An 18,450-nucleotide genomic window follows, 5' to 3' on the forward strand; every position below is an offset into this window, starting at 1 on the left:
TCCTCTTTAAGGTCTTAGTATTGTAGTTCTCTTCCTGCTGAATGTGTTTTAGTACAGTCATACAAAATAGTCCTCTCTCCTTAGTGCTCTTATAAAGAATCTGAGCTCTTAGATTTTGTGTTATCATGATGAGTGACTCTGCAGCTGTTCCTCTTAGAATTTATTCATCTTGAACATGGGAAGGAAAAAATGTCTACTGCTTTGGAAGATTTTGTTCTTAGCATTCTCTATTTGTCTAGAACATATGCACTTTCTTTTCTGGATGAACTTCTGGTCTGGTTTAGAATTGCAGTTTTCATTTTGTTGCTGCGTCATACGTAATGTATTGCAAAGAATACAGTGATCTTTTTCCCTGTATTTCCAACTTATTGCCTCAGCTCCTTAACATGAAGGATGGATTCTACCTCAGGCTAGTAGAGGTTTTAGTTCACTGATTTTTATTTGTTTTTTTAAACTGTGCTGGTGACTAGTAGTGGAAGATTTTATAGAAATGTGTAGTGTTATTTTATGTAGACTGAGTTTCATTATAAATGTGCTAGTAAGTTATTTCTAATAATCTTAGTAGGTTCATGCTCTTTAGCATTTTGTCCTGTTGGCTTTTCATTGCTTCAATTGATATCATTTATGCGGTCCCAAATTTGTTCTCAGTGGATGATTCGCTAATGTTCATTTCATCAAAGGGCTCTTATTTTTTATTTAGTCAATAACAGAAAGGCCTGACTTGAGAAACTTTAGTAATAACATCCTTTTAGCTCTGCATGTCTTTCTGGAATCAGTAACTGTTAACCTTTCTTTATAAAGTTTGCCTACTCTGCATTTCTCCTACTAATCACAATCATTTTAATCAAGTTTAAGTATCATGCCTTTGAAATCTAGCTAGGTTGAATGAGTTATATTTTCTTGGCATTAAAAAATTAGTTATTTTTCTGAAGAAAGTCTCCTAAATTTCTCTGGTACTCTCTATTAATTTTTCATCTTATTTGAATTTTTAACTTTTCCTTCCATGTCTTATACTCTTCTTGAAAAGTACAGTTTAGCTATCTCATACTGTCTATTGATAACAGGTCAAAAAGGCTTATTACTGAGCTTGCTATGTAAGTGTTATTATTCTGTTTTCACACAACAAATAATTTTTAGGCATTTAAGACATTACTTTGTGTACAAGCTTGACAGCTCTATTCTCCCTGGTTTGGGGCAAACAATAAGCTTTCCTCAAAACTGAGAGGAAAAGTCTTCCCTTTTTCATTCTCTCATTTCATTATCTTTCCTCCCTTCTGGATATACCAATGTCCACATGTTTTCTTGCTAGTGAAAATATGAGCAAACTGGACTCTTCATTCTTGGAACTAAAACTAAAAATAATCTTTACTTAATCCTCATTGTATAGCATCACTGGTTCCTCCCTGTTTAGCTGAAAAATCCTTGCTAACTGCTTTGCTACCAGGAGTGTCTTGTTCACTTTTCACAGCCTTTTGTTGTGACACAGCCTTTGTTGAAGCACTGGAACACGATGTAAGTGAAACTGGGGGCTCCCCATCCCTGTCAGTGTTCAAGGCCAGATTGGATGGAGCTCTGAGCAGCCTGGGCTAGAAGCTATCCCTGCCCATGGCAGGGGTTGGAACTATGTGATCTTAAGGGTCTTTTCCAACTCACATAATTCTGTGATTCTATGACAGCTCTTAATTAACCAGTGCTTTTTCTGCACTCCTGAGCAGTCTCTTCCCTTCACAATTGATATCCTTTCATGCAGCATGGGAAGATTCAAGACACAATAAACACTCTAAATCTTCTTGGGATACAGTCTTTACGTAGTTCTTGCATCTTTGATTTAAAAGAGATGGACAGGGGAAGGCAACTTCCTTCTTGCTGAAATTCTTTATCTAGCCTGCTGAAGTAACAGCTTCACTGATTTACTACAGCTTCCCTTTTTGTAACTTAATGTTTAGTTTCCATTTCAAATGACTATATTAGCTTTATTATGGAAAAAAATGTATTGGAAGTTGTCACTTATTAATCCTGAAATAGTTTTATTGAAAAGAAAATTCTACTTGGTAGAATTTGGTTTCCTGGTCACTCTGGTTGACTTTGTTCTTTAATTTAGAATAGTAATTATATCTTGGAAGGTTATCCTCAATGGTAGTTTTTGTTCCTATAAGAATCTTTATTTCCAAGTATTTGTACTTCAGACTTGAAGATTTGTGCTGAAAGGTCTTAGAGTTGCCCTTTTTAAAACCAAATTCTAGGCACGTTTAGATTAAAACTATTTGCACTGCATTTGTCCCCGAATAGTAGAACACTATTCTTTGCATAAGAAGGGAATATTTTCTGATTAACACTCTAATTTCCAGAGGTTTCTTGAAAATGGTCTATCCAAACCATTTCTTGATGGAAAGGATTAAAAACCCCATCATCTTATTAGTTGGATTTTTTTTTCCTTCTGTTTATAATTTTTCCCCTCACCCTGGTTAGCAAATAGTTCTTCTCACAACATGTATTGTTTTCCTTGCAAAACAAAAGGTAGAAAAAACTTAGGCTGAACCATGAAATTCTATTTATGAAGGACTTCAACATTAGGAAGCTTGATACTCATGTTTCCTTTGTTGGAGGAAGGGTAAGGGAACAGAAATCTCTACATATAAAATTTCTTTTCCAATTTTCAACTGTGTTTCTACAAAGCTTATTATTGTGGTGAAATTCTGTCTGCTTTCCACCTGCTTTCCCAGACTGTCTCCCTTTAATACAGTGAGCTTTCTATATGCAAAAAGCAGCACAAAGTTGTAACTTTGCTGTGGTAGTTGGATCTCGCTTAGACTAAATTAATTCTGCATTCCTGACTGCTGTGATGTTAGTGTCACTTGCTTGAAGTTCTGTTTTTATTTTCCATCCCTTTCTGTGAGATACTTCTGTTCATTTCTTCTGGAATAATGGGCAAAATAGAACATAAGACTTGCGTTGGTTTATGTTCCTCTTTCGCTAGTCCAGAAACTCATTTGACTTTTAGGGAAATTGCCTGTAGTGAGAAAGACCTGAAAGCAATAGATGTAGCAGCCTCTCTCACTGGGGGGATGTGCAGGGGCATGGATGTGTTGTAAGACTGTGGGGAAAAGATTTAGAATTCTTGCCTTTGTCTCAGCCTGTAAGAGAGTAAAAACAGTACATATCTCACAGGATTTTTGAGGCTTTGTTAACTTTTTAAAATAATGCTGATGGCCTCTGGAAGGTGCTGCAGAAGTGCACAGAGTTACTGTCTGAAGGCTGAATATCATTGTTTTTTGTTTTGTTTTGTTTTTTCCCCCCTTTCCTGGCAATATATAGGCATGCCACAGTTAGGGAAAGAATTTTGTTTGGTGTCTATTTAAAGAAAATGCAAAAGTGCTTTGCTGGGGAGAATAGAAAGGGGCTTTCTGAAGAGGTGCTGAAGACATGAAAATTCAGAGTGGTGATTGGTCACCTCTGCTTGATTGACAGGTTGCAGGGAAAAACAAAAACCCATTTGTTCTGGCTTAATGGAACTGGAAAACAGAAAATGAGTATCAGGTAAAAATTCCTTTTTTAAAATCTTTGCAGTTCTCCTATAAAAGGTGGAGTTTTTACGCAAATTTACTCTTCCCCACTCCAATAAATTAGGAGTAGGAATTACAGAAGCAGGTAGTTGCTAAGCTGTGTAATGTGGGTTGTCTATGTCAGTGCGTTTGCCAGGGGGCAGGTGTTGTGGAACACCCCGCAGCAGCCACTGCTACTGGGGTAGCTTAGCAAGAAGGCAGAGGATGGAAAGGGTGTAGTGACTAAGCCCTGAACTGGGCCCAGCTCTCTGGGTAGGCTCATTAGCAGGACGTTCAAGGGGAAGCTTTTATTTTCACTTCCTATACTGTGCCTGCTTTGTGGATAAAGTCTGTCAGTTTCTACTGCTATCAATTTGGAATCTTTCATGAGCATTATTACAAAATTCACTGAAAAGTGAATAGCTAAAAAAGTAAGCTTTGTTTTAAAGAAACTTCCATCTAGCAGTATACTGTCATACAAATTTTATAATAAATTTCAGTATCAGCACCACAGTTTTGAGAATCATAATTGAAAATTATTAATTTCTGTTAATTATTTTGTATGTTGATGTATTTCAGATTGAAGGACAAGGACATGGTGCAGTTTTCGACTGCAAGTGCTCTCCTGATGGACAGCATTTTGCATGTACTGATTCTCATGGTCACCTTCTGATTTTTGGCTTTGGTTCCAGTAGCAAATATGACAAGGTACAGTGCAAAATGTAAACCAAAATGTTTGTCTGTGTTGAATGCATTTGTGCAAACTTCTTCAGAGCTTCATTTCAAGAGGGCATGTCTTTTGAGCTATTAATTTGGGATGTTGTTGACAATGAGATTTCTTTCACTGTCTTTTTTTTTAATTATAGAAACATTTTGTTAAGCTACTGTTTACATGAAAAGTATAGCAATAATAATAATAATAATAATGATAATTTAAAACCAGAATTCAAAATTAACCAGTCACTGTCTACTCTCAAGTGATAAACTTACAAATAGCTACTAATGGATCAACATGGATAATGGGAATAAGCTATAGTGGAACTGATAATAGTTACACATTCTACTTGAATTTTTGTTTTTTACTTCCTAACTAAGCCCAAAAAGTGATTGTGTAATAGAATTAGTTCCTACTATCTGTATTTAAATATTGCATAACTTATGAGAGAATTATTTACAAAAAACGTGCTATGTTTTAGTGATGCAATTTTATGTCTGCTAATGAAATACCATCATGGATACCTTTGTGCTTGCACAGCAGTATTCCACCATTAGTGTGATTTAAATATTATATCTTTTTTCTAATGTCTATTATCTAACGTCTATTCTAGTAGTCTACATTGTGTATTCTGAGTGTGGGTGTCTTGCCACAGACCCTCATGACTGTAAAGATATGTGGTGTTGTTTATTTTCCTTTGTTGGAGGAACGTGCTTTGGGAACCATACAGGTTTGGAGTGTCCACAGGTTCTTGGTTCTTCATTTACCACCCAGGAAAGAAATGAGGTGTGTCTCTTCTCCCTTTTCCTAGGACTTAAGTAGACCTATCTGCTCCATTTTCATCTCTGCTTCTGGCAGCTGACACTTGAATGCTGTTGGTGAGGTGCTGTTTTTTGGATCTTGCCTCCTGCTTTGGATCTTTGGGCTCAGGCAGGTTTTGAAAGCATTTTGGTGAACAGCAGTACAGAGGGACCTGAGGAGGGAGTGCAAAAGGAATTTAAATCTTTATCTTGTAAGCTACTGGATTTCTTTCTGTAGACTTGCAGGAGGATTTGCATTTGGAGATTTATTTTTTCTCCTTGTTTCTCAACTATGATTTGAATTCCTCACTACTAAGCTGCTGTTGCTATCCCTCAGTTATTACTATCTGTGCACTTCCCCTTCCATTCCAAATAAAACAAATAAGTAGAGACATCACAAGCAAGGAAAATCAGGATGATCAGATAGTTTTCTTTGTGTTTCAGGATTCTTACTGTTCTAGACTTTAAAGCCTGTTGTAATAGGAACATTTTTCTTACCATATCTATGGATTGTTTCAGGTTTCTTTTTCTCTCCAACTGTTTTGGGAGAATTTAGATCTCTGCTACTTTGAAATGCTGGATGTTAAATTGAAACTGTGAGTCTTTTGGTCTTTGCTAGGTTAGACCAAAATTTTCCTTTATGCTGCTATTTGAGAATTTACCTGTGAAAGATTAAATGTGTTTGTAGAATGAATGCAGTTGCTTTTCCTTGCTTGAATTCTACAGACTCTTGGCTCTCTTGGGGTTTTTGCTGCAGCCCCTGAGAAAAGATTGTTTTAAACTTTTCACTTATTGAATGATTTAAAATAATCCTCTACCTGGTTGCTGTGCCAATGTTACTCTTGGCATGCTTCATCATAGCAGAAATGGGACCAAATAGGACTTATTTGTTACCACTTTAATCTCAGTCTTCCACTCACAGAAAACTCAGCTTGGAAGTGTCTGGTGTCTTCCATGTGTGGTTTCATCACCTCTGTTTTTGTCTGACCTGATTTATGGGAAAATGTTACTACAGGTAGGTAGGTGCTGGAGATGGTGAAGTTTTTTTGTCTTTCTCCCCTCAGATACTGGGGAGGGTTTCAGACATTTTGTCAGACTATGATCTGGTAGGATATGCTTTTTTTGGTCTTTAAAGTGTTTCCCATCTCTCTGGGGAAATTAATTTTATGGAAGAAAGAAGCGTGGCAACCTGTCCTGTATTCCTGCATTTTGGAATTGACAGTGATTATAGCTGAGATGGTGCTAATTCTACTGAGAGAACAAGCTCTTATTTTTCTACATCTTTGTTTTTTCATGTTATGTTCAGATAGTATCTACATTTCCTGGTTGACTGGAACCAATGCCTAGGCTTTCCTTCTCCTGTGGTGTGATCTTGGCCACAATGAAGGGGAATAGGGTGGGGTGTTGGTTTTTGTTTGGGGTTTTTTGGGTTTTTTTTTTGGATGATATATACTTTTGTGAAGTAATTCTTTTGTGGGGGAAAATAAAAAGAATACATGTGCTGCTTGTCTTGGATTGCTTGAGCCAGTCTCAGCTGAAATATGAGTGTGTCTTCACCAGAGTTGAGCCAAGTTCACTGTCAGCAGGGCATGTGCACTTCAGAAGTTCTTGATTAGGTGGAAACTTGTCCAGGAGTGACTAGGAGTTCTAGAGTGTAAGATACTATTCTGTTGATTTTAAATCATAGAATATTCTGAATTGGAAGGGACCCACTAGGATCAAGACCAACTCCTAGCTCTGCACAAAGCACATCACGTGCCTGAGTGCATTGTCCAAATGCTTTTTGAACTCTGGCAGGCTTGGTGCCATGGCCACTTTCCTGGGGAACCTGATCTCTGAGCTTTCTAAGGCATTTGTTCCTGCAGACTGCCCAAACCACAGTATTTAGCTGCAAGTTGACAGTTCCTGTACGGTGGATTGGTGCAGTACTGGGGAAAACCTCTTTGTGTAACTGTGCCCATTTTTAGAAGCTGAGCATTCTGAATGTGTGATTGGAGGAGAATCTATCTATAGAGCTCAGAGCTTGTGGAAAGCTTTTGTGCTCGTTCCCAAGCTGGGTTTGTGAAGTCATATGAAAAGAAGACTCTCATGCAAATGGTGATGTGATATCATCTTACTGTCATAGATTAGATCTCTGAGAGTACATAAACAAATAAGTCTCATTGTTAATACTTCTGGCTGGTTTTCTGATGGAATGTCTAATTCTTCCTATTTTTCTCAGGATAAGACATTTTCCTGGATTCCAGTAGGGATATTCTACCTGAGAGTTGTTCTGAGCCTGTGTTCTCCAAGAAATGCCACATTATCTTATGGAGTAGAGAATGGTTCTTTAGTCTCCCTATTAACTTGATTGCCATATAGTGTGCACAGAAGTGTAATTGCAACAAAGTCCCTTGTGTTCTTGTACCAGGTCTTCCCTTTGCTCACAAAACTTGGGATGCACACTACACTGTACAGCCAAGACACAACATCATAAAACTCACAGGTTGTATGACCTTGCCATTTAAAACTCTTTGTTTCTCAGTGTGGGAAGTACTTAGTAGGAAGACTTATACTAGGTGTACGTAATGCATATTGTATTATGATTTTCACAGGCATTGTGAATGCTCCTAGGGGACCTCTGTCTATATCATATTGAGCTATTGTGAGATGAAGAAACAAAGGTGTTCATCAGGCCTTGATTCTGTCAGTCAGACACATGAAAGCACTTTTATCTTTCTCATTCAGCCTCTGTTAACAAAGAATCTGGCAGCAAGATTTCATCCAGTCAACTTTTTTACTGTAGTGGGATATCACCTTGTCCACATGTATTTTGTAATAGTAGTCTTTTAAATCTCTGAAATGAATTATTTTCCATTGATCTTTCTTTGTATCTTTCAAATTTCTTCTTGTTATTTTTCTGAGATTTTGTGAGGTCTAGAGCCCATGATATCTCTGATTTGTTCCAGTTCTTTTTTTAAAATCCATATCATATGGATGCACTTTCTGATGTTGTAATTGACAAATGTTTGTTGCCACCTTTGTTCCTGGTCTTCTTGCTTCCAGGGTGGGAGACATTTATCATTGAGAGACCAGACCTCTGAGTAGCTGCTATGATCTCTGCCTTACTGATTTCTACTTAACAAATTACTGGAAACCATGTTATGGATTGGTCATGGTAGAGCATACTCTCCAGAAATTAGAGGATGTTCTGTGACGACTTGGGCATTCCTCTCTCCATGCTCCAAAGACAAGATTTTTTTGAGATCTCTATGCATTGAGGCAATCATTTAATTGTTTTCATGCTGCGCTGGAAATCTTAATTTGTGTGAATGATGATTTTATGATTTGATTTTCATTTGTTCATTTAGTTCAACTGAATACATGAGCCGCCACAAATTTTGCTTGCCAGTAGGTGGTCCTGGGATGTGTAATATATGCATCAACTTCTCTCCTCTTCACTTTTTCTTTTCTCCTTTTACTTCAATATCTTTCTTATTGTTCAATACTGAGATACCTGTGCCAGTGAGGCCATCTTTTTATATTTATTTGGACAAAAATATTCTTCAGTCCTGAGGGTCTGTGGAAAGTCGTCTATAATAAATTAGGAGCAGATGGACAGAAATAAAAGAGAAAACTTCAGTTTTTATTTTGAAGAAATAAAGTGAGAAATTCAATTTTTAGTTTGGCTTTATTTTATCAACTGAAACTTTTTCTGATATCTAGCATTATAGTAAGGATATATATATATTTTGTTGATGTTAAAATATTTGGCAATGCCCTCATGCAATAAATATTTTTCCTAGTCTTCTGCCTGCACCATATCTCATAAGTCTGTGACACCATTTTTTATTATCAGAAAATTTATTCATATATTCAGACTGTAGAAGAAAATTTATTAACTAATACATTAATGCTGTATTTGCTCAGATGTCTTCTAGTAATTAAATATTACCCCATTCCCCTATTATTTAAATGCTTCCCACCGTCAAACATGTGGATTATTCCCTTTGCAGTGTTATATAGAAAAGAGTACTTTGAAACAAAATAATAATGGAGTCATTAAATTTTCCCCTTTAAACTCAAATAAACACATCAGCTTATAGCCCTGTTTCTTGCAATACTGACCATGAATACCACTGTTAAAAATACTTTTGGCAGTTCTCTTCTGTATGTTTTTGTAATAGGTTCTTTAAAAAAATTACAAAATGACTTTGTTTACAGATAGCAGATCAGATGTTCTTTCATAGTGATTATCGGCCCCTTATCCGTGATGCCAACAACTTTGTCCTGGATGAACAGACACAGCAGGCTCCACACCTTATGCCTCCCCCATTTTTGGTTGATGTGGATGGCAACCCTCATCCTGCAAGGTATCAAAGACTAGTTCCTGGTCGTGAGAACTGCAGAGAGGAACAGCTTATTCCTCAGATGGGAGTGACATCTTCAGGTATGGAAAATTTGACTTCACTGACCAGTAGTCTATCTAGTTACCTTCAGTTGTTCTTCTACACTTTCACTTTGTCCTTTTTCTTCATTTATGGGCATAGTAGTTCATGCAGTGTGGAAGAATTGCAATGCCTTTGGCACTGGTTGCTTGTGACAATTTCATTTACAGCATTGTTAGCAACCAAGTTGGCACTTGTTGATGCTACAACACCAGTTAGCTTGGAGTTTGTTTCTTTACTGGAGCAATGTATAATGTTGTGTGAGCTCTCAGTTATCTCGTTGGGATAAGATTTCCTTTAGAAAACCTAGGAAACAGACTGATCTTCCACAGATCAGTTAGAAAAGGTAACACTTACAAGAACATCTCTTAAGCTTCAGTGATATGGTTAAAGAACTGAAGACTTGAAAAAGATACAAAATGTAGGAAGTTCCTTGTAAGTTTTATTCTCATGCACATGACGTGAGAAGAACATGCATATGTTGGGCCAATGGTTGGCTGTTGGAAACTGCCTAAAGGTGTTTCATGTGGGTAGGGATAGAAAAATAATGCCTACTTATATGTTATAAATTTGATATTAGTATGAATAAACAAACTGGTGACTGGTGAAAGTAGCTTTAAATGTTTTCAAAATAAGCATTGTTAACTATTTGGATATTCTTGAAAATACATGAAAACTGACTGTTCCTATAAATTTTTATAGTTTATATGTTCACGATGCTTAAACCCATGGTGTGTCAGACATTCCAGGAAGGGTAACTGAGAGTGTTTTTACCAAAAATCTCTTTATCCTTATTTGTAGTTCTCAAGATTACAGGGCAGTGAATATTTAAGCATTTTTAGGGGAGGATTTCCATATTTCCTCCAAAATTACAAGAAGAAATGTTACTTGAGAAGCAACTGTAAGAAGGAAAATATGCTTCCTAGTGGATGTAAATTTTTAGTTAGTGACTTATGAAACAAAATTTGCTTTTTAGGGAAGGATCTGACTTTATTTCATTGTTACAGCTAAAGTGTGAATCCATTGCATTGTGAAATTCTCCAAATTTCAAAATGTGCTGGGCACATTCTTCAATGTATCTAGAAACAAGTTAGACTCTACACACAGACCCAACAAAACTAAATTTAGTGGTCTGTCTGCAGGACACATGAATGCCTATAGGAAAATGATGTCCATAGCATTTTGTTTAGTATCAGAGAGCCATCCATCAGCTTGGCAGGTGATGGACAGACACAAGACATTTTTCTACCTTTTTACAATATAGCAACAATGCAGTTGTATGCAGGCCTAAACAACATTTATATAGTTTATATGTTCCCTTCCACTAAGAAAGTTCCTTTTCTTTCTGAAGCTTTGTTGTGGGGTTTGATGCATCTCACTCAGAGCACTGACCATTTATTTCTTGTTAAGTTTTCTGTAAGGATTTCTAAGAGTAGGGGGAATTCAGATAGTCATACTTGATTTACTGCCTTGATGAACATGATGCTCCTTTAAATCAGATGTTTTGAAAACATCAAGTATACACCAGTGTCTTCATTATTTCATTTAAAAAGAAACCACTTGCTGTTTCTTGCTAAGGCATTGTCTCACAGGCTAGATACATAGAGACATTAATTTTGTTTAGATAGCAGTTTCCTTATTTAAGATCATTCTTGGGTTATTAGTATTATTTTCCATTGTTCTCAGTAGTCAGTATGTCTGCTAATGAGATTGGCAAATTAATGTCTCACTTACCTGACTCAGAAAACATCCAACTGTAGTTATATCAGAGCTTTTTCTATTATTCCAAGGTTCTGCTGCTTTAGGGAAGTTGACTTCAGTAACCTTTAAAGCCTGAGAGCACTACCTTAAGTATGGTTTTTTCTGCATACTGTTAAGAGATAGCAGCTTCTGTTCAGCCACATAATCAAAGCTCGTCATTTCATAGCACAATTACTGTAATATCTAGCCTTTGATCTTGCAAAGTACAGTTTGTAATGTGATATTTCTTTGGAATCATACTGGAAAAATAATTTCTATATCTTGTTTCTTTGAACACTGTTATTCCTCATTACAAAGTTTTGCAAGTTCTGCTTCTCTTGACTAGAGCTTCCCACCATTCCGCTCCACTCTCTCACTATTCTGTGTGGAGATGTCTGACTTCTTTTTGAATCAGTACTGTAACCCTTGTCTTTTTCTTTATACCTCTCTAACTTTTTTGTGATCATTGTAAGTATGAAAACAGGTTTTGTGTTGTTCATGCTTATGTGCTGTGTATTTTGCTTGCTGCTCAGAAACAGTATTATCACCTTGTAATCACTTCTTTAGAACTGTTTCCCATCCTCCAGTCACAAGACCTATCCCAAAGGAGGTTTCTTGACTGCTTTACATACCAAAGAAAATTACCATTACTTGATCTGTGCAGTCATTATGTCCATGTGGAGCTCAATTAAACATTTTTACTGCTTCATTGTCTACAGTATAGATAATTATTTTCTAATTCAGTTAGACCTTCTTGATGTGGTTCTTTCATTGAAGCTTATAAAGTGTTTTTTAATGCATTTGAGGCAGGCTAATATTGCATTTGGACAATTTGCATTGACTGAGCTGACAAACAACAGTTGTATTAAGCTTCTGTGGCTTGCTGGCACTTGATCAAATTTAACGTTTTATTAGAAGTGAAGTGTGGTCATCTTGACCCTGCTTCAGAAAATATAATGCTCTCAAATATTTTAAGAAAAGAAGTTGTCCTGTTTTAAGAAATGGCTGTTAGAAAAATAAGCATTAGCTTGTAGCTAGATGTGATAATTTTCTGACCTTGTTTCAAAGCTAAAACTTAGATGAGCTGTCTGTAACATTAATTTCCTAGAAATTTACATTTGTATGTTGTTCTGTACATTTTACTTCACAGGATTGAATCAAGTTCTTAGTCAGCAAGCAAATCAAGAAATTAGTCCGTTGGACAGCATGATTCAAAGACTTCAGCAGGAGCAGGACCAGAGGCGTTCTGGGGAGGCAGGAACCAGCAGTACCAGCCGGATAAGCAGAGGTAGATCACTGGGGGATGGGTGTTGAGGCTGGGAGCTGGAAAACATAAATCCCTTTATATTGGTCATGATCTGTGCATTTTGTTTAACTGCTAGAAAGGAGGTATGCAGCTGTAGAAAACAGTACAGCTTTCCCATCTTTTTTTTTTTTTTTTTGCCTTTTGCAAAATATTTGGCTTCTTAACATTACAGATTTATCTTTGTTATTGTCTCCTCACACAGGGAAGTGCAGCAGCTGTGTTCCCTTAGGAGTAACTACCCTACTGTTTAATCTGGCCACCTAGTTGTTTGAAATCTGTCTTCTTTCAAATTAGGATACAGGAGGAAGAAAAGTGGAAGGAAATACTTATTTCTCTGCAGAGTTGCTCTGTGTTTCAGTGTCTTGCACTAGAGGACACAGTAGTTTTCAACACTTTAAAAATTATGGTTAGCAATCCACTAGAGTAATCAGGATTAGCTTGTGAGTGTAAGGATATGGAAAAATGTTGATATTTTGCTACTGTGTAGGTGTTTGAAGGCTCTTGCATGTGTGTGTGGTTTTGTTTTGGGTTGGTTTAGTTATTTTTAACCTCTTGACCATTTCAGTTTTTTGTCTGTAAATTTTACAGCTTGATTCCTAATTTCCAGGGTTGAGGCTTCCTTTTTTTTGAAGGTAGAAGGCTGTTTAAGGAACACACTGATCCAGTGAGATAGCTGTTTTATAATACAGCTCTAGAGTGCAGTAGCAATAGTCAGCTTTGCATAAATGTTTTCAAAGGTATTTTTAAAGAAGCAAACATTTGCTTCACTTCAGATTGTTGGTACACCTGCTTCTTTTCAATGTGAATTTTTAAACAGGGTGCTGCAGCCCAGTAGCTGTTTGTGCTGTGTTGTGATGACTGTAGAAACTGCTGAAATACTTATATTCAGTTCATATGATTTCTTTTGAAGTAATAGATCAACTAAAGTAATTTTTTCCATTTCTTTCCAAGTCTTTCTTTTCTAATGCTTCCCTAAGAATTTCAGATCAAGAACTATTGCTTTTTGACTTTTTAGGATCTGTAAGCTCTACCTCAGAAGTACACTCCCCACCAAATATAGGGTTAAGGCGCAGTGGGCAAATTGAAGGTGTGCGTCAGATGCACAGCAATGCACCCAGAAGTGAAATCGCCACTGAGCGGGACCTGGTGGCTTGGAGCCGCAGGGTGGTAGTGCCTGAACTGTCTTCTGGTGTGGCCAGGTAAACACAGATGGAGAGTTTTACTGTGGTGAACTTCATTAAATGGAACGGTTTTGGAATTCTTATCGCCATTCACATTGTCATTTGTTTTCTATTTTGTCATCTCAAATTTCTTATAAAGTCAGTTTCAGTTTGAAATCACTTGTTGGTATATCGCTTGAAAAATCTTGTAATTCCAGAAGGATTAGGAATAAAACTTGTCCTTTTAATGAATGACAAAGTAATTGAAGTTGTATAGGCAATGGAATCTAGTTGTTTCAATATCTTCTGACTTGTAGCATAAGATTATATCCTGTCATTATATAGTGTTTAATGGCTGGAATACTGACCTAAACTATTAGATGCCTGAGATGAATTTTGATTTCTGAACTGGAACTTCAATTTTTATCAGTAAATGATGAATACTTAAATCTGTAAATCAAAAAACCTACTTTCCATAGTTAAGCATAAGCTGCTTTAGTTTAATAAAATAAGATAAAAATCTTACTTTGTTTGAAAAAAGCTAATTTTAAAACCATATGCTAACTGTCAACAGGAGAACTGCTGCTCAAAGAATGGTGTAGATGTTGAATGTCTATTCCTTGGTTTGGAATAGATCCTCTTAGTTTTAGTAATGTCCTTTGAAGTTAACATCTCCATTTTCTTTTTTCAGTAGGCAAGAAGAATGGAGGACAGCAAAGGGAGAAGAAGAAATAAGGGTGTATCGATCAGAAGAGAAAAGAAAACATGTAATGAGTCACATTCCAAGAGAAAACAAAATACCTACTTTCTCCAAGGTAAGTGGTCCACATGTACCTTATCACAGAATGAAGCATAAAATGTTCAGTAAGTTGGGTCGCATAAATTTGTATTCCTCTTCTCAGTTTTAAATTTACAGACCAGAGTATGGGAGTTTGTTTGCCTCCCCAGAACGAGGAAGCCTGTCTGTACTGATGTTTCAATATGTTCTTAATAATAAACAACATGGATTGCTTTCAGAAGTGGGGAGAAATCCCTCCAAATCTGGCGTTAGGGACGTGATTTGCTGTAGGGAGTCTGTCACTATTAATCAATACACCCCGCTGCTGTTGTCTACTGTTTGACATACTGTCCTGTGGAAAGGTTGTATTAAAACTCAAGTCACAGTTCTTAAGTTTAACAGATTTAATACATCTCCAAATAGATAATGGGGTATTTTTTCTCATAGTACCCTAAAAATCATATTTTGGGCTATTATGGGCTATATCTAAGGCATGCTTTTTGCTAGAGCTGGGAGTACATTTTCAGAAAAGATGAAAGCAGGATAGGTTAAGTAGAAGGACATAAGTTGTATTAAGAATTAGATTGTCATAAGCGACATGCTTTTTTAAAAATATGACTTGCAGAAAATTTCAATCTTGCATATTCTTGCGGGTTACAAAAATTGAAATATATATATTTTATGTTTACAGAAAGAATTTTAAGTCTTCTTTGTTTAAAATTAGTTTTATCTATTAATTGCACATGCTTATGTATGCTTTTCAGCTAAATAGCCAGCAATGTTTTTGTAATAAAGGAAGTAAATTTTAGCAATGGTAAAGAACTCATGCTTTGAGTTTCATAGTATGCTTAATATGGAGGAGACTCTTTTTGTCCTCAAACCGAAGCTTGTAAAAACAGCTTTCAGGAACACCTGCAAATTGTGGCAATTGTGAATGAAAACTAAAAATCATGAGATATAAGGTGGAAAAATAAATAAATGAAATTAAAAGAACAAGTATGCAAAAAACTACAGCTCTTAATTCATTAGAGTACCATACTTTATGCCTGTGAAGGAAGGAACTGAGATTGAAAACAATCTGAAAATAAATAAATTTCACATGCTTTGTAGTGATTCTGTAATTTTTAATAATAATGAATTAATTTCATATGTAATAGTGTAAATTTGAAATGAGCAAGTTTATATTTGATATTACATTTGAGTATTATTTTGCTACATTTTTCATACCCAACCAAAGTAAATATTTCAAAAAAAGTGATGTGAACAGTCCTCTGCCCACAGTTCCCTAATAAGTTTAAATTTCTTTATTTAATTTATTTCTTACTTTTTCCTTCAATTTCTTTCTTGTATTAAAGTCTAAATGCATTGCTATCTTAAAAAATGATCCTGATGCACTCTTATCAGTTCTGCAGGCACCAACATTTTGTGTTTTCCCAAGATACACTGAAAGAAATTTATTCACTTTTGTCTCCAAACTTTTTGCCACATGACAGGACTCAGTGAAATACTAGGACATCAGAAGTCTTTAACTCCTATTTTTCTTTTGGGAATAATAGCAAATGGGCCTGACAAATTCACATTTAACAAAATATTTTCCTGTCTTGAGGGAATGTATTTTGGTGCTGAATTATACAGTTTCTTTTAGTTTAATTTAACAGTTGCACTGCTTAAGGGTTTCTATTTTTTTCCTTGTCTTTTGCTGCAGCCTAGTCAAAAGATCCTTCCTGATAATGTGAATTCATACCAAATTACCATTAAATTTCTAATTGGGTTACAGTTTTCTTCTAAAAATCACTAGGACATAAAAGTTTAATAGAATTGGCTAGCTGGTCCAGCACTGTGGTTTTAGCAATTATTTTTATGATATATTTGCAATAAAGAAACTTAAAGCAAATTTTTTTTAAATCCTGTTTAAACATTTTTTTTAATGGTAAAAAATTTTTATAATGGTAGCACTGGATCTTTTGGGTCCCATATTTTTATTCCAGATATTTATGTCCTTGAAATCCTTCAGAGCAACTGCTACTTAGGAATAACTTTCTTCAGTTTCATATATTTACACATGGGGGTTTCTGTGACTGGATTCTGGATTCTCAGAATGTGAGGGAGATAACTTGGTAAATCCTTTAGTCACTTTCTACTTTTGTTCTGAGAAAATAATGAAAAACCCCAGGCAATTGTGGTCTTTTCATATGAGTATGTCAGTAAATTTTCTACATAAACATTACTGATATACTTAGTAATACTTTCAGAACACTTAAAGCCTTCATAAGTCTTACTGAATACTTTTTTATAACACCTTGGAATAAAAAAAGTGGTATTCTTCCATAGCTGATTCTTTATTAAATACATCTCTGTTTGGAGGACTTAGACTGCTGAGACGTTCACTAATTCAGATCTCTTGAGTAAAATCTCAGAGGGATTCAGAAATAAGTAGATATCCCATGGGCTTTAAATAAGCATGTTTAGAGAAGGAAAAGGTGTTTGATCTTGAGTGATTGAGTCTCACAATTCAATTAACTGCTTTTTATGATTTTTATGATTTTTGTTGTTGCTTATAGTGAACATGAGCAATACTTCTGCTCAGGAGTGTCTAAGCAACAGGAATAGTGAATTGGAATTGTCATCTTCTGTAGCATTCACAATAAATTCAAATAAACACCTAGGAAGAGAAACAAGATTGACTGCAATCCAAAAACTGTTGTGCAATATTTTTAGGGTTGTTTTATAACCCTAAATTATAGTAGAAATTATAACTTCATTATGGTTTTTCTTCTGTTGCTGTTCTTATGCAGTGGCAGTGTGACTTGAAATAGAAACTGTGTTAGGTTTAAGATTGAACTGGAAAGCACAGTGCAGATCTTTCTTTTCCTTGAGAATATCCAGTAGGTTTTGATACTGATTCCTTGTAAGTTATACTACAATATTGTTGCAAGACTATTCCTTATTGCATAGGGAATTCTTACGGGTTTTATGAGAGAATTTATGAGCTAAAGGAGATGGGGAACACGTCCAGCAAAATACAGGGCATGACATTTTCTTCCAGTAATCTCTAGACCTAAGAACTACAGCATCAAGAATTCTAGAAAATGTCTCACTCTATAGAACTGTCAGCTTCTCTGGGAGCAGAGTAAACCAAGGCTTGTATTTAAAACATTGTCTTCATAGGAAAACTCAGTTGTAATTCATACCAGTAGGAAATACTAGTTTTTATATCAACTTCCAAAATTTATCAGGTGTATTCAGATAATAATGGTGAAATAATATTTTCTTCTGTTTCCTTCTTCCCTTCTAACTGGAAAAAAGTTGAAAATACAGAAGTAAAATGAAAAGATGGGCAGGAATGAATGTTATTAGCATTTTGGATTGCAAGCTGAAGTGCAGGTCAATAAGGAAGAACACAGAGCAGCTGTACTTGCATTTTGAGGAGATTCCAAAGTCCTATTGCTAATTTTTAATTCAGGGTCATTGTAGGGTGTGTTAAAAGTAGTACAAAATTATAGCTCAGTCCTTCTTCTTTAACAATATCTGCAATTTAAATGGAAGTTACAGAAGTGTTCTGCCATTGAAAGCCCACATTTTTTGACACAGGTCATACAGAAAAGTGTTTGTATGTGATTGCTTAAGGGTCTAATGGAGTTGTGGGGGAGAAACTATAAACTTGGGGTATTTTGACCTGAATAGTTTTTAGTAAATAGTATTTAGTATAACTGACCTGCAGGCTGAATGACAAACTTGGTTTGACTTTCAAAGTCATTGGTGAGGATTAGAGTTTTTCTATTATTAAACAAAAACATGTAAAAAAAGCAAACAGCAGAAACTTGAACCCCCAATACATTAATGAAAGAGGATAGAATGGACTTTTTACATCTTCAAAATGGAGCTGTATTCCAAATTACTTGTTTTCAGGAGCAGATGAAAACTGAGATAAATAACATGCTTAGGTAAATATTCCCAGTCCAAGTACTTAAGAGGGTTAGTC

General features: G+C 35.8%; 1 protein-coding gene across 1 annotated transcript in view; it reads left to right on the forward strand.

The window, feature by feature from the left end:
* The window catches only part of PHIP (pleckstrin homology domain interacting protein), a 97,335-nt gene that overhangs the window by 40,860 nt on the left and 38,025 nt on the right, over positions 1–18,450 (forward strand). Inside the window, exons 12-16 of the mRNA XM_058800733.1 lie at positions 4,122–4,250; positions 9,261–9,486; positions 12,375–12,512; positions 13,546–13,729; positions 14,382–14,505. Coding sequence (XP_058656716.1) covers positions 4,122–4,250; positions 9,261–9,486; positions 12,375–12,512; positions 13,546–13,729; positions 14,382–14,505 — 801 coding nt within the window. The remainder of the gene's footprint in view (positions 1–4,121; positions 4,251–9,260; positions 9,487–12,374; positions 12,513–13,545; positions 13,730–14,381; positions 14,506–18,450) is intronic.

Source organism: Ammospiza caudacuta, chromosome 3 (assembly GCF_027887145.1).
Source record: "Ammospiza caudacuta isolate bAmmCau1 chromosome 3, bAmmCau1.pri, whole genome shotgun sequence".
Taxonomy (NCBI): domain Eukaryota; kingdom Metazoa; phylum Chordata; class Aves; order Passeriformes; family Passerellidae; genus Ammospiza; species Ammospiza caudacuta.